Source organism: Astyanax mexicanus, chromosome 1, assembly GCF_023375975.1.
Source record: "Astyanax mexicanus isolate ESR-SI-001 chromosome 1, AstMex3_surface, whole genome shotgun sequence".
In the NCBI taxonomy this organism is placed as follows: domain Eukaryota; kingdom Metazoa; phylum Chordata; class Actinopteri; order Characiformes; family Acestrorhamphidae; genus Astyanax; species Astyanax mexicanus.
In genome coordinates, this window is record NC_064408.1 from 11894306 (window position 1) to 11908346 (window position 14041).

At 36.1% G+C, this 14041-nt stretch overlaps 1 protein-coding gene across 3 annotated transcripts in view; it reads right to left on the minus strand.

The window, feature by feature from the left end:
* Positions 1–14041, minus strand: part of flot2a (flotillin 2a) — a 46195-nt gene that overhangs the window by 26303 nt on the left and 5851 nt on the right. For all 3 annotated transcript variants that reach the window (XM_049466401.1, XM_007255837.4, XM_007255838.4), the window contains exon 2: positions 5746–5827. In XM_049466401.1, coding sequence (XP_049322358.1) covers positions 5746–5784 — 39 coding nt within the window. In that variant the 5' untranslated portion in view covers positions 5785–5827. The remainder of the gene's footprint in view (positions 1–5745; positions 5828–14041) is intronic.

The window sequence follows — 14041 nt, forward strand, 5'->3', positions numbered from 1 at the left end:
ACCAGACAGGTGTTACTAAATCTGTACTAAACAAGCAAAGTAAAAGAAATATACCAAAAAAATAAATAGATAACGCAGCCTGGATTACTGCAAACATCTACTGTAAGATATGTAAATGATTACAGGTGGGTTGTGATTAGACACATCAGGGCATAAAAGTGCTTTAACTGCTGCCATAAAAAAGGTCCCCACAGGCTATTTTGGGTAGTGCACCTCAGAGTGAGAGACTGTAGAAAAATCTGCTCAGCGGCAAATCGGGATCTCGGCACTCGCTCAGTCCTGTAGTGTGAACTACTGAAAGCAAAAATTTGGCATGCTAAATATTTGACCCAGTCAGCAACTAGGAGTCAGGAGCAGCGGCTACCCACAGCCAACGAGATCACAGGAAGAGAGAACCTTTGTCTGACCACTTTCTGTTTCCCTGTTATTTTAGTAAATTACTGTTAAACACCTCTTTAAATGGGGTGAACAAAGCTAAAAGCTAAAAATCCTAATTAAAAAATAGTGACTAACTTACCTAAATATTTCTGAAATCTCTCGCTATCTTTAAGAAACTCCTGAAGACAGAGCTCTTCAAAGAGCACTTACTCTCTTAAGACCTCTAACACACTAACTACTTCACCCTCCTTCACTTCTCTATCCCTTATTTCCCTTCGACCTCCTTTAAGCCCTATCTAAAAATGTTTTACCTTTAACTTCTATTATTTTTGTACTTGACTATTGTAAGTCGCTTTGGACAAAATGTAATGTAATGTAATGTAATGTAATACAATTTTCCTTTAAGAAAGCGTGCCTGTAAACCTAATTTTTTCTACAGCAAACAGGCTTTAGTCAGTAAAGATGCTAGCATTACTGCTATGACATATGAGCAGCTCTGCAATCTGTGTGGTCTCAAAAACCTCTCTTAAGACCATAAACGGTAGTGTAACCAAATTGTTCTCAGCTTTATCATTAACAGGGGCAGTGCAGCCTTGTTTATCTACAGCCTAGAGTATTATTACAACTACAGGCCTCTGGCTAGAGCTGATGTGGCATTTGACCTGCATGTGATCCAGCAGAGGAAATGAAACAGATGGGCTCTGGATTGAAGAAAAGCTGATATGTTACAGAGGAACAGAGGGATATCTAAATTACACTCAGAAAAGAGGATCATTTCTACTACACTATTGTTATTTAAATGACAAATATGCCACAGGTACAGCTGGGCAACATGGTATTTTATGATACTTTTTATTTTATGATACTTTTAAGACATTTTATTGCCATGTATTGTAACAGAAAACATGCATCAACATGCATCAGTGGAAAAGACTGCTATTTAAATGCTGTTTTGTAAATGTTATACAGTTTTGGCTGTACATCATCCAATTAAACTGTTTAAAAAGTTTACACTTTCTGTATTTAAATAAAACTGCTAGGTCATTGTTCTTAAAGCACTGATGTCCTTGATGTGCTTAAAGAAGTATACTGTCAACACAACAAGGAAAATGATATTACATTGTCCGTCATGTATTTTATACACGCCAGAAATGAAATGATGAACTATTGGTAATTCATGCTAAGGTGGTCATGTCCTATTGACCTAGACTTGTAAGGCAATTATGATGAAAAATGCAAACAATACTGCCTAAATTACTGTTAGATAATGATCCGAGTGAGATTTGAGTGTAAAAAGTGGTTTATCATTATCAAGGTCACTGAAACTGCTTCACATTTCCAGCTCCCATCACTGGTGGAATCACCCCCTTGGGGTCCTTATCACTGGCTTTTTGTGGTCAGCACTGCCACCATGGCACTAAATGACTAAAACAGATATTAAAACCAGCTTTTAAAAGCCAATCATGATGTAAAAATGTTTGTGGCAGACGTTATTCAGTCAAGAACAAGAGGACTACATTTTGTTTTTTTTGTTTTTTATGAAAGAAAGCTTTTAAGTGTATTTAGACATATCTAATTAAATAAATGGCATGTTTTCTTTTATAATTATCTTTAAACACTTTAAACAAATATAAATAACATTTTAAATGTACTCCAGTCCAGTAGTTCCCATAGTCAATGGTTATTCACATTTTTATAAAATCAACAAATGATTATATATTTTTAAAAAATATATATATATATTTTATATAACTTTAGAAGCACAGTTAATTTTTTTCAGAATTTCTGTATAATTTATTTGTTAATAAACATAATTTAATGTCACTAACAAACATGCTTTATTCTTAAAATAAAGGAAATTCTTTACAATAATGCAAAAATGTTTGGCACAGTTCACACAGCAGTTCTCACCTAATCATAATGTTTTAATGGCTGTTAACACTTCTTTTTAATGTGGTCTATACACCTGACGTTCGTCTAAACATTTCCTTATCCATTAACTGACATGCGCAAAAGAGCAATGCTTTGTGTGACCCGCTCTTTTCAGCAGGCATTTATGAAGAATTGTACTTATGTAAAATTTGGCTGCTTAGACACATCTACTGACGCTAAGTGGCTGCACTGCCCCTATCGTTTTTGTTTTGTTTAATAAAAATTATTTGAATGTACTACACTCCAGTAGTTCCCATAGTCAATGGTTATTCACATTTTTATAAAATCAACAAATGATCATACATTATTTAGAACAATACCAAATTATATTTTATATAACTTTGGAAGCACAGTTTTTTTTCCAGAATTTCTGTATAAAAAATAAATTAAATGTACAACACTGCAGTAGTTCCCATAGTCAATGGTTATCCACATTGATTTTATACAAATATCAACAAATGATTTTATAATTTGGTATTTCTTAAATTAAAGTGCACCTTGTGTACGCATCATGTTCATTTCTAAGGACACGCACAACCAACAAACCAACCAGACACAGGATACACAACGCAGCCGTTATGCATATATGAACGCTCAGTAAACGGGTCAACCCGAGTAGGATGGGTTCCTCGGACTGAGTCTTGGTTCCTTCCAAGGTTTCTTCCTCTTAAAGGGAGTTTTTCCTTGCCACTGTGTCACCATAAAATTGGCATCTCTGTGGTGCTGCTCATAAGAGGCGTGGACCTGTTTTTCCTGTAAAGCGGCTTTGTGACAACCTTTGTTGTAAAAAGCGCTATATAAATAAAATTGAATTGAATTGAACTGAGTAAAGAGAAAGCATATCTCTAGCCTTATGCTGAAATATTGGGAAAGTGCTGAGAAAATCTTTTATTTATTTTATTTATCTTGAGGATATTCACTACATGCACAAGTGGATTTTAAACAATTAAACCCTACATTAAACCTTTTCTTATCAAAGATCAACGACAAACTCCTTAACTCAACTAGACAAAGCTGTATCCGTGGTAGAAACACACTGCAGACCACTGCTGTAGACTCTGGTCTTTTCACATCTGCTACCAAGCAAGGCTCCCCCTCCCCACTCCATCTCGGCTAATCAGATCAATGTGACACTAACAGCAGCCACTAAGCAGATTGCTTTCTGAGGCAGTAAGATGGAGGAAGGAAGGGCCTCTCAGCCACACCCTAAACACAGGCCTCAACAGCCTCCCTCCTCCATAACCAGGAACAAGCTCAGCTCTCCAACACTCTCCATTCAGTCCAATGAGGAACCTCACGATACGTCAAACGCTCAAAACTAACCACTTGCTCCTCCTCTCAGCTGATCTGAACGAGAAACTCCTGCCGTCTGCAACATTTCTTAGTGGCAGTGTCACATCCTTTCTAAAACACCACTTTACACTCCTAATAACTTGATATGATTGGACTGTTTTGCTCTTTTTCCTTTTCTTTTTAAAATCACACCGGCGGAAACTGGACACAGAACTTTAGATTTAAATCAGAGATTAAACACACAGAGTGCATTTACATTCCAATAATAACAGTGGAAAATCAGATTTAGGCTATAATCCATTTAACCCACTTACAAGCCCTTCAGCAATTTAGTAACACGAAACCTTTGGGTCTGTAGGAGTCCATCTATAATCAGGTTTCAGCCTAAATATAAAATGAACTTTGACTTTGACTTTTGAAAATCTAAAGTCATTTAGTGTTGATTTGCACTTGGTCAATAAGCCCAAAAATGCACATGCCAAATAAATTTCTCTACTGACAATTGGAAAATCATACGGCTCCAATTTGCACATAGTTTCATGTCTAAAATCAGTGTTTAGTGTGTATTGTTTTCAGAGACCCTATATTTTCTTCAGTTCTTTTTTCTAAATATGTGCTAAAAACACGGACATGCCAACTGTCAGGGGATATATGACAAGTTACACATCACATGAGTTTTCAATGGCCTTTGGAAGCTAAAGAATGGTGCACTGGTCTGTAGGTTGTATGCAAAGTCTCCTGAATAGACTAAACTCCTAAACGGACAATTCTAGCCAGACACTGCCAGTCATGATCATTACCACCAAGTAGCCTACATTATGTAATTCCAAGGACACATTCCATCCTCCTCATCTCTCCATCCACTACAACTAACTTTCAACACATTCCAGCCTGTAATTTTCAACACAGTGATCCACAAAGACCTCTTTCACCGAGCAGTAAAGCTTAGGATCCCAGCAAACGCGTTCAAGAGAGAGACAAGGGTGAGTCGAACAGAGAGCAAGGCGGGTTAGCAGCGCACACGCAGAGCAGGCATTTAGAGAGATTGAGATTTAGAGAAACTGGAAACCAAAGAGCAATGGTGTAGAAGAATGTTTCAGTAATATTACAGCAACATGTTACATTTGTGATATGCAAAATACAGTGAAATATACATACAGACCATTTAAGAACTTTTTAAGAGCGTGTATCATCAAAAATATATTCTAATGCTATTTAAATAAGGAAAAACAATATTAAAAAGATTGAACTATTAAAAGAAGTATTGATATTCTTTCAGTTCTGTAAAATCAAGCTAAATTAATAAATAAATAAATAAATAAATAAATACATAAGCAGAGGACAGTTATGTGGTCTTTTTAGCCTCCTAATTGACATTCCATGGTATTGATCTTCATGTATTACTTCATACCTAGACATTGACTAATCAGTGTTTTTGATCACTGTTACAAAAGTAGCCAGTGCTATTATGCTATTCGTCAACTATAAGTGTTGTAGTAATAATAATGCGTGTCCAAGTTCATTGAAGTTCACCTGCAAAAAATTGCTGACAAAAAGCTAATATACCTGAGCTTTTAGAGCAAGGCTGAACACTATTAGACCTTGCAGTAATATTAATAGTGTTTGTTTTTCCAAGCACTACTGTGTGTGTGTGTGTATGTGTGTGTGTGGGAAGATCAGTGAGCTGATGAAGTGTGTGTAAACACAGTCTGTGGAGGGCTGAACAGGCTCCAGCTCTCATACTTTCATCAACTAGTGGCTACTATTTAATAGCTGCTAAAATGTTGTAAAAATACATATGTGCTTTGATATAATGACTATCTACATCTAAAAGTATTTGACATATATATTTTTTTTATCATAGGTGAACAGGACTTGATTAAAAAAAGTAATCTTTAAAAACAGTTGATTCTAGATGTTGTGGTGAGGTCTTCTAAGGTCCATGAACATTATATTTGCCTTTCCTTGACCTAAAATCACATTGCTGTCTTAATCTGCTTTATGGAAATGAATTAATTCTAGTGCTAGGCACCTGCTTAGAGGAGCCAATAGCTGCTAATTCCATTGTGGTTTATAGGGTAATAATAATAGTGAGAAACAGAAGAATAGTGAGAAACAGCAGAATTAACAAAATGTCCTTACTTCTGTATGTCGGTGAGGAGACACCATGCCCAGGCCCATCCTCCTACTGTGTAGGTCTTCTGGTCGGATCCACAGCACCCACCTATGAAAACAAACCAATGAAAAATTCCATGAACCTACAGTGGTGGAAATTTCCCTAAGAACTAAGATGCTCATGACAACAACTGCAAAATTATTCTAGTCTTCTTGGCTTTATTTCTTTGACTTTCTCTGTTCTTTAACTCAATTTTAAAAGAGCAGCACAGCATTTTCCAAAGGATAGTTTCTCAGTAGTGGTGGCAGACCCATATTTCACACCCCTCCCCAACCTTTTACACGACTCCCTTTAGTCAGGGAGAGCTGCTAAATGTCAAGATCAATTTCATTTTTAAACTCAACTCCCATAAATGTAAAGAATTTTAATTAAAAGAAAGTGTTTAGCATCACTTATCATGCATTACATACAGCAGGTTTTCCAACTTAAAGATATGAGCTGTACAGGGCTAGGATAGTAATGCTAGCTGAGCTGAATTAACCATGGCATTTGTGATCTATTGTGGCTTTTTGTGGTGTCTATATGGCTTTAATTTAAAATTACAGTTTGTGGTGAGCTATACAGTAAAGCTGCTCGATATTGGAAAAAATTTACATTGCAAATGTTCTTTTTTTTTTTTTTCTCGACGATACACCTGCGCGTTGTCTTGCGTCCGGACTGATACAGAGTCAGCGTCAAGCATTCAAAACAACAGTAATCAGCCCTTTAATTAAGCATTTAAATGGCTTTTTAAAAGGTAAATAAGCGTTTTTTTCTGCAATTTAAAGCGTGAATTCAGCTGTAACTGTAAATATATACGCAAAATTGTAATGGACTGAGGGGCTGCTCCTCCCCCTTGCGCTCCCCCTCTCTCTCATGCTTCTCAGGCAGCAGCAGCCTGTCACTCACATAGACACTGATAGAATTCTGCCCATAACAAATTATACTTTAACTCTTTCACCCTCTCCTATTATATTTTAACTCTTTCACCCTCTCCTATTCCCCCAATTGTGGCTCCATCATGTCTGCTACAAAACTTGACCATTCATCTCTGCAGGGACCCAGATTGTTATCTGACCATTTGTCTCTGTAGGGACCCTCATCGTCTATATGCTAATTTATCTGACCATTTGTCTCTGCATGGACCCTCATACCCCCCATTAAAGTAACCACCCTGCAGTGTTCAAAGCAGGATTCCAATGTATATAATGCCCCCTCAAAATATCCCTAGTTAGATTGCTTCTGATCGACTGACTGAGCTGTGCCCGTGTAGATTTTCTGTCTGCACGTGAATAAACTCAAGTCAACTCTGAAGCCGTCTCCTGACTCCTGAATCGGACACCTGGTTCCTGAAGGCCGAATTTCTAACAACACAGAGACAACGCTGTGTATCTACACCTTGAGTCAAGAATCAAAACATTGCAGCATGACATGTTTGATTTAATGGTCTTAAGTAAAATTGCATGCCCTGCAATGTGACTACTGCGCATGTGCACATCGCAATGACAATGCTTAAATAACACACCCTACTATACAATACATTGCAAATGTTGTTTTCATCTGTAAAACATCTTAATGTTAGCTAGTTCAATTTACCTCTTTAAACTCATGACAACTATTACAATTCTAAAGCCGCAATAACAATAACTGTGCCACTGCAAAATACAACACTGGATGATGCCCCAAAAACTATGCAACTTTTGACGTATTACTTTTTGTCTAGTGTTTTGGCCCATTTCTTTTTTTAATGTACATTCGCTTTTTATCTCCCAACATCTGAAGGTTTAACAATCATTTGTGTATTTTTTTTTTATCCTACGCTCATACATCTATTCAACTGAAACACTTTCACTGGGCACATCAGCACCTCCTGAAAATCCCCCCTCCCCCCAATCCACGCTTGCATTTGTGATTTCTGTACCACACAGGCTTGTGAAAGTAGGTCTCCTATGAGTATGTCTCACCAGTGCAGAACCACAATGTCTGCAGAACCACAAACAGAAAGACGTGCAAATCAAAATCAATGTTTGATGCTTCAAATGGTTAGCGCTAGTGAAGAAATGTGTGTTCTTGCAACAAACACAAGTGTATTCGCTACCGTCAGGCTGTGGTAGGCTGTGATTGTGTATGGCGGGTGTAAAAAAAAAAAAAAAAAAAAAGAATTTCACACAGTAACATGTCCTGGTTTATCACCAACCTAGCAGTATGTTCGTTACATTGCCTATATTTTGCAGTGGAGGCACGCCGCTGACAAAAATGACTGCTGATGCATCAGTATTTTCTGAAATGTCATTAAATTGCAATTAGTCAACTCTGCAAATGGCTTTTAATTAAAAAATATGTTGAACCCAAATCTAGGACTTATCTTTAAGCAAGAGGGAAAGTAAAAAGAAAGATAGAATGAGGAGAGAAGAGAGAAAGGTAAATTATACTAGCTTTCATTCAAAACCACTGTTTATAATAGAGACACAGGAGCTTCATGATTCTGAACACCACAACATGCAACCCAGCATTTTGACAATACTGCATTAAATTAAAGCCATATAAACACCAAAAAAAGCCACAGTAGATCCCATGTAATGGAATTTTCACAGAGAAAGAAATCCCGTCTTTTGTTAAACAAACAAATACTAAAACTAAGTTAGCTACTCTATCATTACTATACTAGTCCTGTACAGCTCGTATCTTCCAGCTGAAATACAGACGGTTTGTTAAAAAGGTAGTAAACTGAGTAAACTGATACAAAAGCATGATACTTTTTAATTTTTCATTTTGGTTCAATGATCTGTGTGTATTTTTAATCCAGAATGCAGAGTAATCCTTAGTAAATGCCTAAGATCAGGTCATGTCTGTGGACCCTCCGATCACTCCATATGCACACAATGTAATGTTATGTTATTTATTTTTTCTGTGTTTAAGCTCATGGCTGAAATAAAACTGAAAAACCTCAATGCAAACCACATCCTGGTTTGTTTGCTGGAAACCTGCCTGCCTGTCTGCAAAGCAAAGCCAATTGTTTTGTTCCTCCCCTGTGGTCTAGAAGAACGGAAGTGAATGGAATAATTGTCACAGCATAAGAGAAAGTCAGTTAAACTTCTGGGATAATAAATCTTGTTTAGTGAGGAAGCAAAAGTGATTGTGAATCAAGTTCACTAGCTTGTGTACGTTCAAATGAAAGTGAAAACAGGTGCACTGGAGAAAAAAACAGCAAGACAATCCCCAAAAAGAAAAACGCTTAACCTTCCTGACCGATTCTTCTCTAGATTTAAGTTTTGTTTGTGTCCTTGTCACTACTGGTAGCACTGTGGCAGTACCTCCAGCCCTTTCGGCATGGAGGAGATACCAGAACACAGGCCTTTATATTAGGAGGAGGAGCACTCCCAGAGCCCTACAGAATGACCTTCAGTGGACTACAGGTGTGCATGTTTCTCAACAAACTGTTAGAAACAGACTAAGTCTGGTTGGGATGAGACCCTGGTGTCCTCTATTCGGCCATTGGTGGCAACTGCCAAAAAACAAAAGCATTGCTTGGTCCACCACTGGCACAGGTTCACACTGAGATGTGAAAGGGTCTGGACATGCCGTGGTGAAAAACACTTTGTATTGTTACTTAAGTAGAATTTTTTATTATCTTTACTTTACTGTAGTAATTTTTTTTTTTAACTTTTCACTTCAACTCCTTACATTTTCACACAATTATCTGAACTTTCTACTCCTTACATTTTAAAAACAGCCTTGTTTCTCCTATTTCATTTCAGCTCTTTTTCATTCCATCTTCTCATTGTTTAATAAAACCCCTATCCAGATAAATCTCTCCATCCAGTGAATCTGAATGTGATTGGATGTAGAGAAGTATAAACGTATACCATTCTGACTCCCTATTGGTTCATATGCAATCAATCCCACCTTCACACGTCACGTCACACACCCAGCAAGAACATAGCAGACGTATGTAGCCTAGTATGAAGATGATCCGTGCAGAGACTCAAGAGAACTCCAGACAAACTACAGTCCAATTAAGCTTCTTTAATATATTTACATTCTACTAAAATACATTCATTTACAATCAGCATATATGCAGCTGAAACAGAGATTAGCCGAGTGCATCCCAAATTATATTATCAACATTAACATTTTAATATTAAAGTTTTTACGGCTTTTTAGAAAAGTCTCTGTTGCGCAGTCTAAGCTTTTGTCCTTTTGTCCTGTGTTTCCTCCTTACTTTACTATTACTTTTATACTTTAAGCAGATTTAAAACCAGTACTTTTTATTTAAAGTACTGGTTTATTTTTACTTTTATTTAAAGAGTAAAAAGATAAGAGTTCATACTTCAACTTCTACACAAGTATTTTAAACCCTAGTATCTATACTTCTACCTACAGAGTAATGAATATAGATACTTTTTACACCTTTGCCTGCAACATCATCCATCATGACCCTTTTAGTGGGTCAGTGATGATCTGAGGAGGCATGAACATCTTTCTGTTATTCAGCGAGGACTTTTAAAGGGGCCTGATTTTAAAAATGTAAAAACCCAAGCCAGTGGAGACACCAAGGCTACTCAGAAATCTCTTTTTAGTGTACAAACATTCCTGCCACAGTCACAGTTCATTTCTGGTTCACACCCCCCTCCCACACACACATAAACAGAGTGAAGTTATCGCAGAGTTTCCACTGGCACATTCTCAGCTGTCAGGCGAGCAGCAGCACTCACGGACACGAGGCAGTAAAAGGCCGGCACTGTACACATCAGTGGGTGGGTGGTGTAACTTCAGCTGGTCTGCCAATTAAAACCCTTTCCTTTTTTTTGACTCCCAGCCAGCAAGTCAGTGCAGCGGTGGGGCGGGTATCTGATTCACTACAGTAGTGTGTGCAGCAGTGTAGGAGGAGGTGCTGACTGATAAGACACACTTTGCATTCCAAGGTATTCCAAAAATTTTCACTAGAGCAATAGGCCTCCTTCACCAATATGCTTTAAAAAATGTCATTAAATTTGTTCTTTAAAAAATGTCTAAACCAAAAATAAACAGCAGATCCACAATGTTGATTTTAACTGGTTTAACTGTTCACAGCTATGCTTCTATAATGAATGATTCCACTGTCCTTGCAAACCAAACATATTCCAAATAAGAATACACTCGTAGGGCCCTATGAAATTCTTTTTTTTTGTTAGGCCTTTAATGTTCTTTTAGTTTTTTTATGTTGGTTTGTTTTTTGTTTAACATCTTTTAATATAATTACAAATCATTTTTTATGTAAATACATTTGATGTCAAACTATTGTTTTTATCTAACAAAATTAGCTTTTATAACTGTAGAAATGCATCTATGCGATGCTCTAAATCTTGGGGGCAAGTAAGACTAATGAGTACTGCTCTCTTTCCCTGACAGTAAATCTACATGTGAATTAACTGATCACAGTCTGGGCATAAATATCGCATCAGTTTTTCATCACAGAGCCTGTTTTTTAAGCTCAAAAAAAAAGAAGGGATAAAAGATGTGAGACAGTAATTCTGGCTTTTCAAACAAGTTTGAAGGTATTCTGTGTTACAGTTTTAGTTAAATTAGTGACTTTTTGGCATAATATGTTTGTTAATTTGCATTACTGACTTTTATTTTGACATATTCTGTTTGTGTATTTTTATAATCAGTGATTTGTCACACCAATACCTGTATTGTACCTTATGACAGAAGCCGTTCGCATCAATTTTTATGGTCCATTAAGTAAACTACATTTTCTTTTCCAACAGGAAGTGGTGTAATAAATTTTAGCTTGAGGTCAAAACAAATGCCCTAAAAACACAACTTTTTCAAGAGTACTGTAGAAGTTCAGAATTTACATAGCTATGTAATTAGTACAAGTATAAAGTTACTAAATAAGTAATAAATATGGACTTTTAACATCACTAACCGGATACCTCTCCCAAGAGTACATCATTCAGTCCTTAAAGAGCTAGCAAACACCCTAAATGACACTAAGCTAAACAGTGGAGCTGGACTACGGGAATTCACAGACTCTTTCAGCTGGTGCCTGGAGCTCCAGTGTTGTTAATGAGGTTGACTCCAAAAAGTAAAGTACATTTACTCTTAAGTGACAATCCACATCACATTTCAGAAGTCCTGCCGCTGAAAATAAAATTAAGCCAGGGCCTCAATCAGTAACAGCTAATTTAGCCTAGCAAAGGCTGATCGGTCCATCTCCCATATTAAATTAACATAACACTATATTTATAGTTCTTGCAAAAATTCTGTGACTTTATTCAATCATTAAAATACAGGTTACTGTAATTTAGAATACAATTCTTTGATTTAACTTTTGTGAACAAATTGTTGGTAACTGTGGGCTGGTGTAAACAGTTTTAGAGGTTTGAACTCGGACCGTTTAAAAATGTATTTCTATTATTTAATTTAATTTCTTATTTACAAAATCAGTCATATCAGTCCTTAAAACACATGTTTTTCAGATTAGTGATTCACCAATAAAAATGCAGTCATACCTGTATTGGCAGATTTGGGCTTAAAAAAGTGAACAGATTGAATGACTTTATTAAACTTTTAACTTGTATTTCACTGCAACTTAATAAACAAGTGGTCTTTGTGCAAATTTCACATTAAAGGTTTTGGGAAAAAGTGTAGGAGTATTCCTTCTGCGCGTGCTACTCATGTATAACCAGAAATGTGTCCTATACCCTACATAGCATCACGTAACAGCCCACGCTGGTACATTCAAACCAGAAGGTTCAAAGTAAACACAGTAAACCACTCCAGTGGGGGAGGGGGCGTGGTAATTGTGGTATGGTATGCAGGCAGAGCCTCCTATAGAATTTGGATTTCCACCTCATTTCCTCTCAGCGAAAGAAACAGCGATCTACAAAAGAGAAATATGTCATCTGACCTTCAACTTCCATGCTTGTAGAAACCTGCTCTGCAACTCCATGCAGGATAATGTAGGATACAAGATCATGATCTCTAAAACTGGTTTACAGGAAATGAACATTAATTTATAAGGTATTTGTCATTTATAACAAAACGTTTTAAACCAATTTATTATTTTGCTGTATTATAAGAGCTAGGCAATATTGTAAAACAAAAAATAATAATAAAATAAAAATAAATAAAACGTAAAAAATAAAACAAAGGTTTTATGTAGGTTTTTTTGTTTTTGTTTTAAAGAATAGCACAAAGCTTACTTTAACTTTACACACAGCTTTTATATTGAACAAGACGCAAAAATAACCTTCTTATATTTCAGTTAAATATGTAGGGCCCTACGAATTCCGTTTTATTTTTCGTTTTTTATTGTTTTTTTCTGTCTCCTTTAGGATCTTAATGCTTTTAATAGTGGTTTAAAGGCAAATTATAAATGTGTCCAATTAATTACATAATTTCTAATCACATTAATCTTTAAAATATTTTAAATTGTACAATTCAACTTTTAGCTGAGGAGCAAATAAATAAAAGAATAACTATTATGAATATATAAGCTCCCTGTAAAAATATTATTCGGTAACGGATGCTGTAAATATTGTATATCTCCAGATCTATTAGATCATTTATTATAGCTGCACCTTCATTCACCTATAAATTAAAAAAACTATTAGAGAACATACAAAACTCTTATAGAAGACACTCAAACACGCCAGAATTTTTTTTAGGAGATTCTAGATTACTTAAATATGTTTTAAAGTATAACTAAACTCAAACATTTTATTTTAATAGCTGAAATATGTTGCTCTGTTATAACAAATTATACCAGCTCTGCTTAACGTGCTTAAAAACGAGATGCAAATAATAACAGAATTTAAATATTTGAACATATTTTGATCAAAGGTTTACTTAGTAAATTCCAAATAAACCTAAATAGTCAGTCATTGATTTTAGAATACACATTTTCTATTAGTACATTTTCTGCCCTGGGGCTTTTATTATGAAGCCCAAAACAGCTTCTGGATGCTAACAGTATTTCAAGCTGAATTAATCACTAATGTTTGATATCAGCTAAATAGCACTGTGCTGGTTACATAAGTAGGTTCTGTGGTTTGATATGATATGTGGATTAGGGCTATAGTTCACTCGAGTCCTTAGTTACTGACCTCAGAACACCAGAATGCAGCTAGCGGCTTTTGCCCATCAGTGGAGGAGCAGGAGCAGCAGTCTTCAACATACCACCCCGTCTAATGCAACCACTTTGGATGTATTTTTTTAATGATAATGAGGGACAACACAATAATCACTGATAACAGAACTCAGTACTGCAGATAGGGCTGAACGATTTTGGAAAAT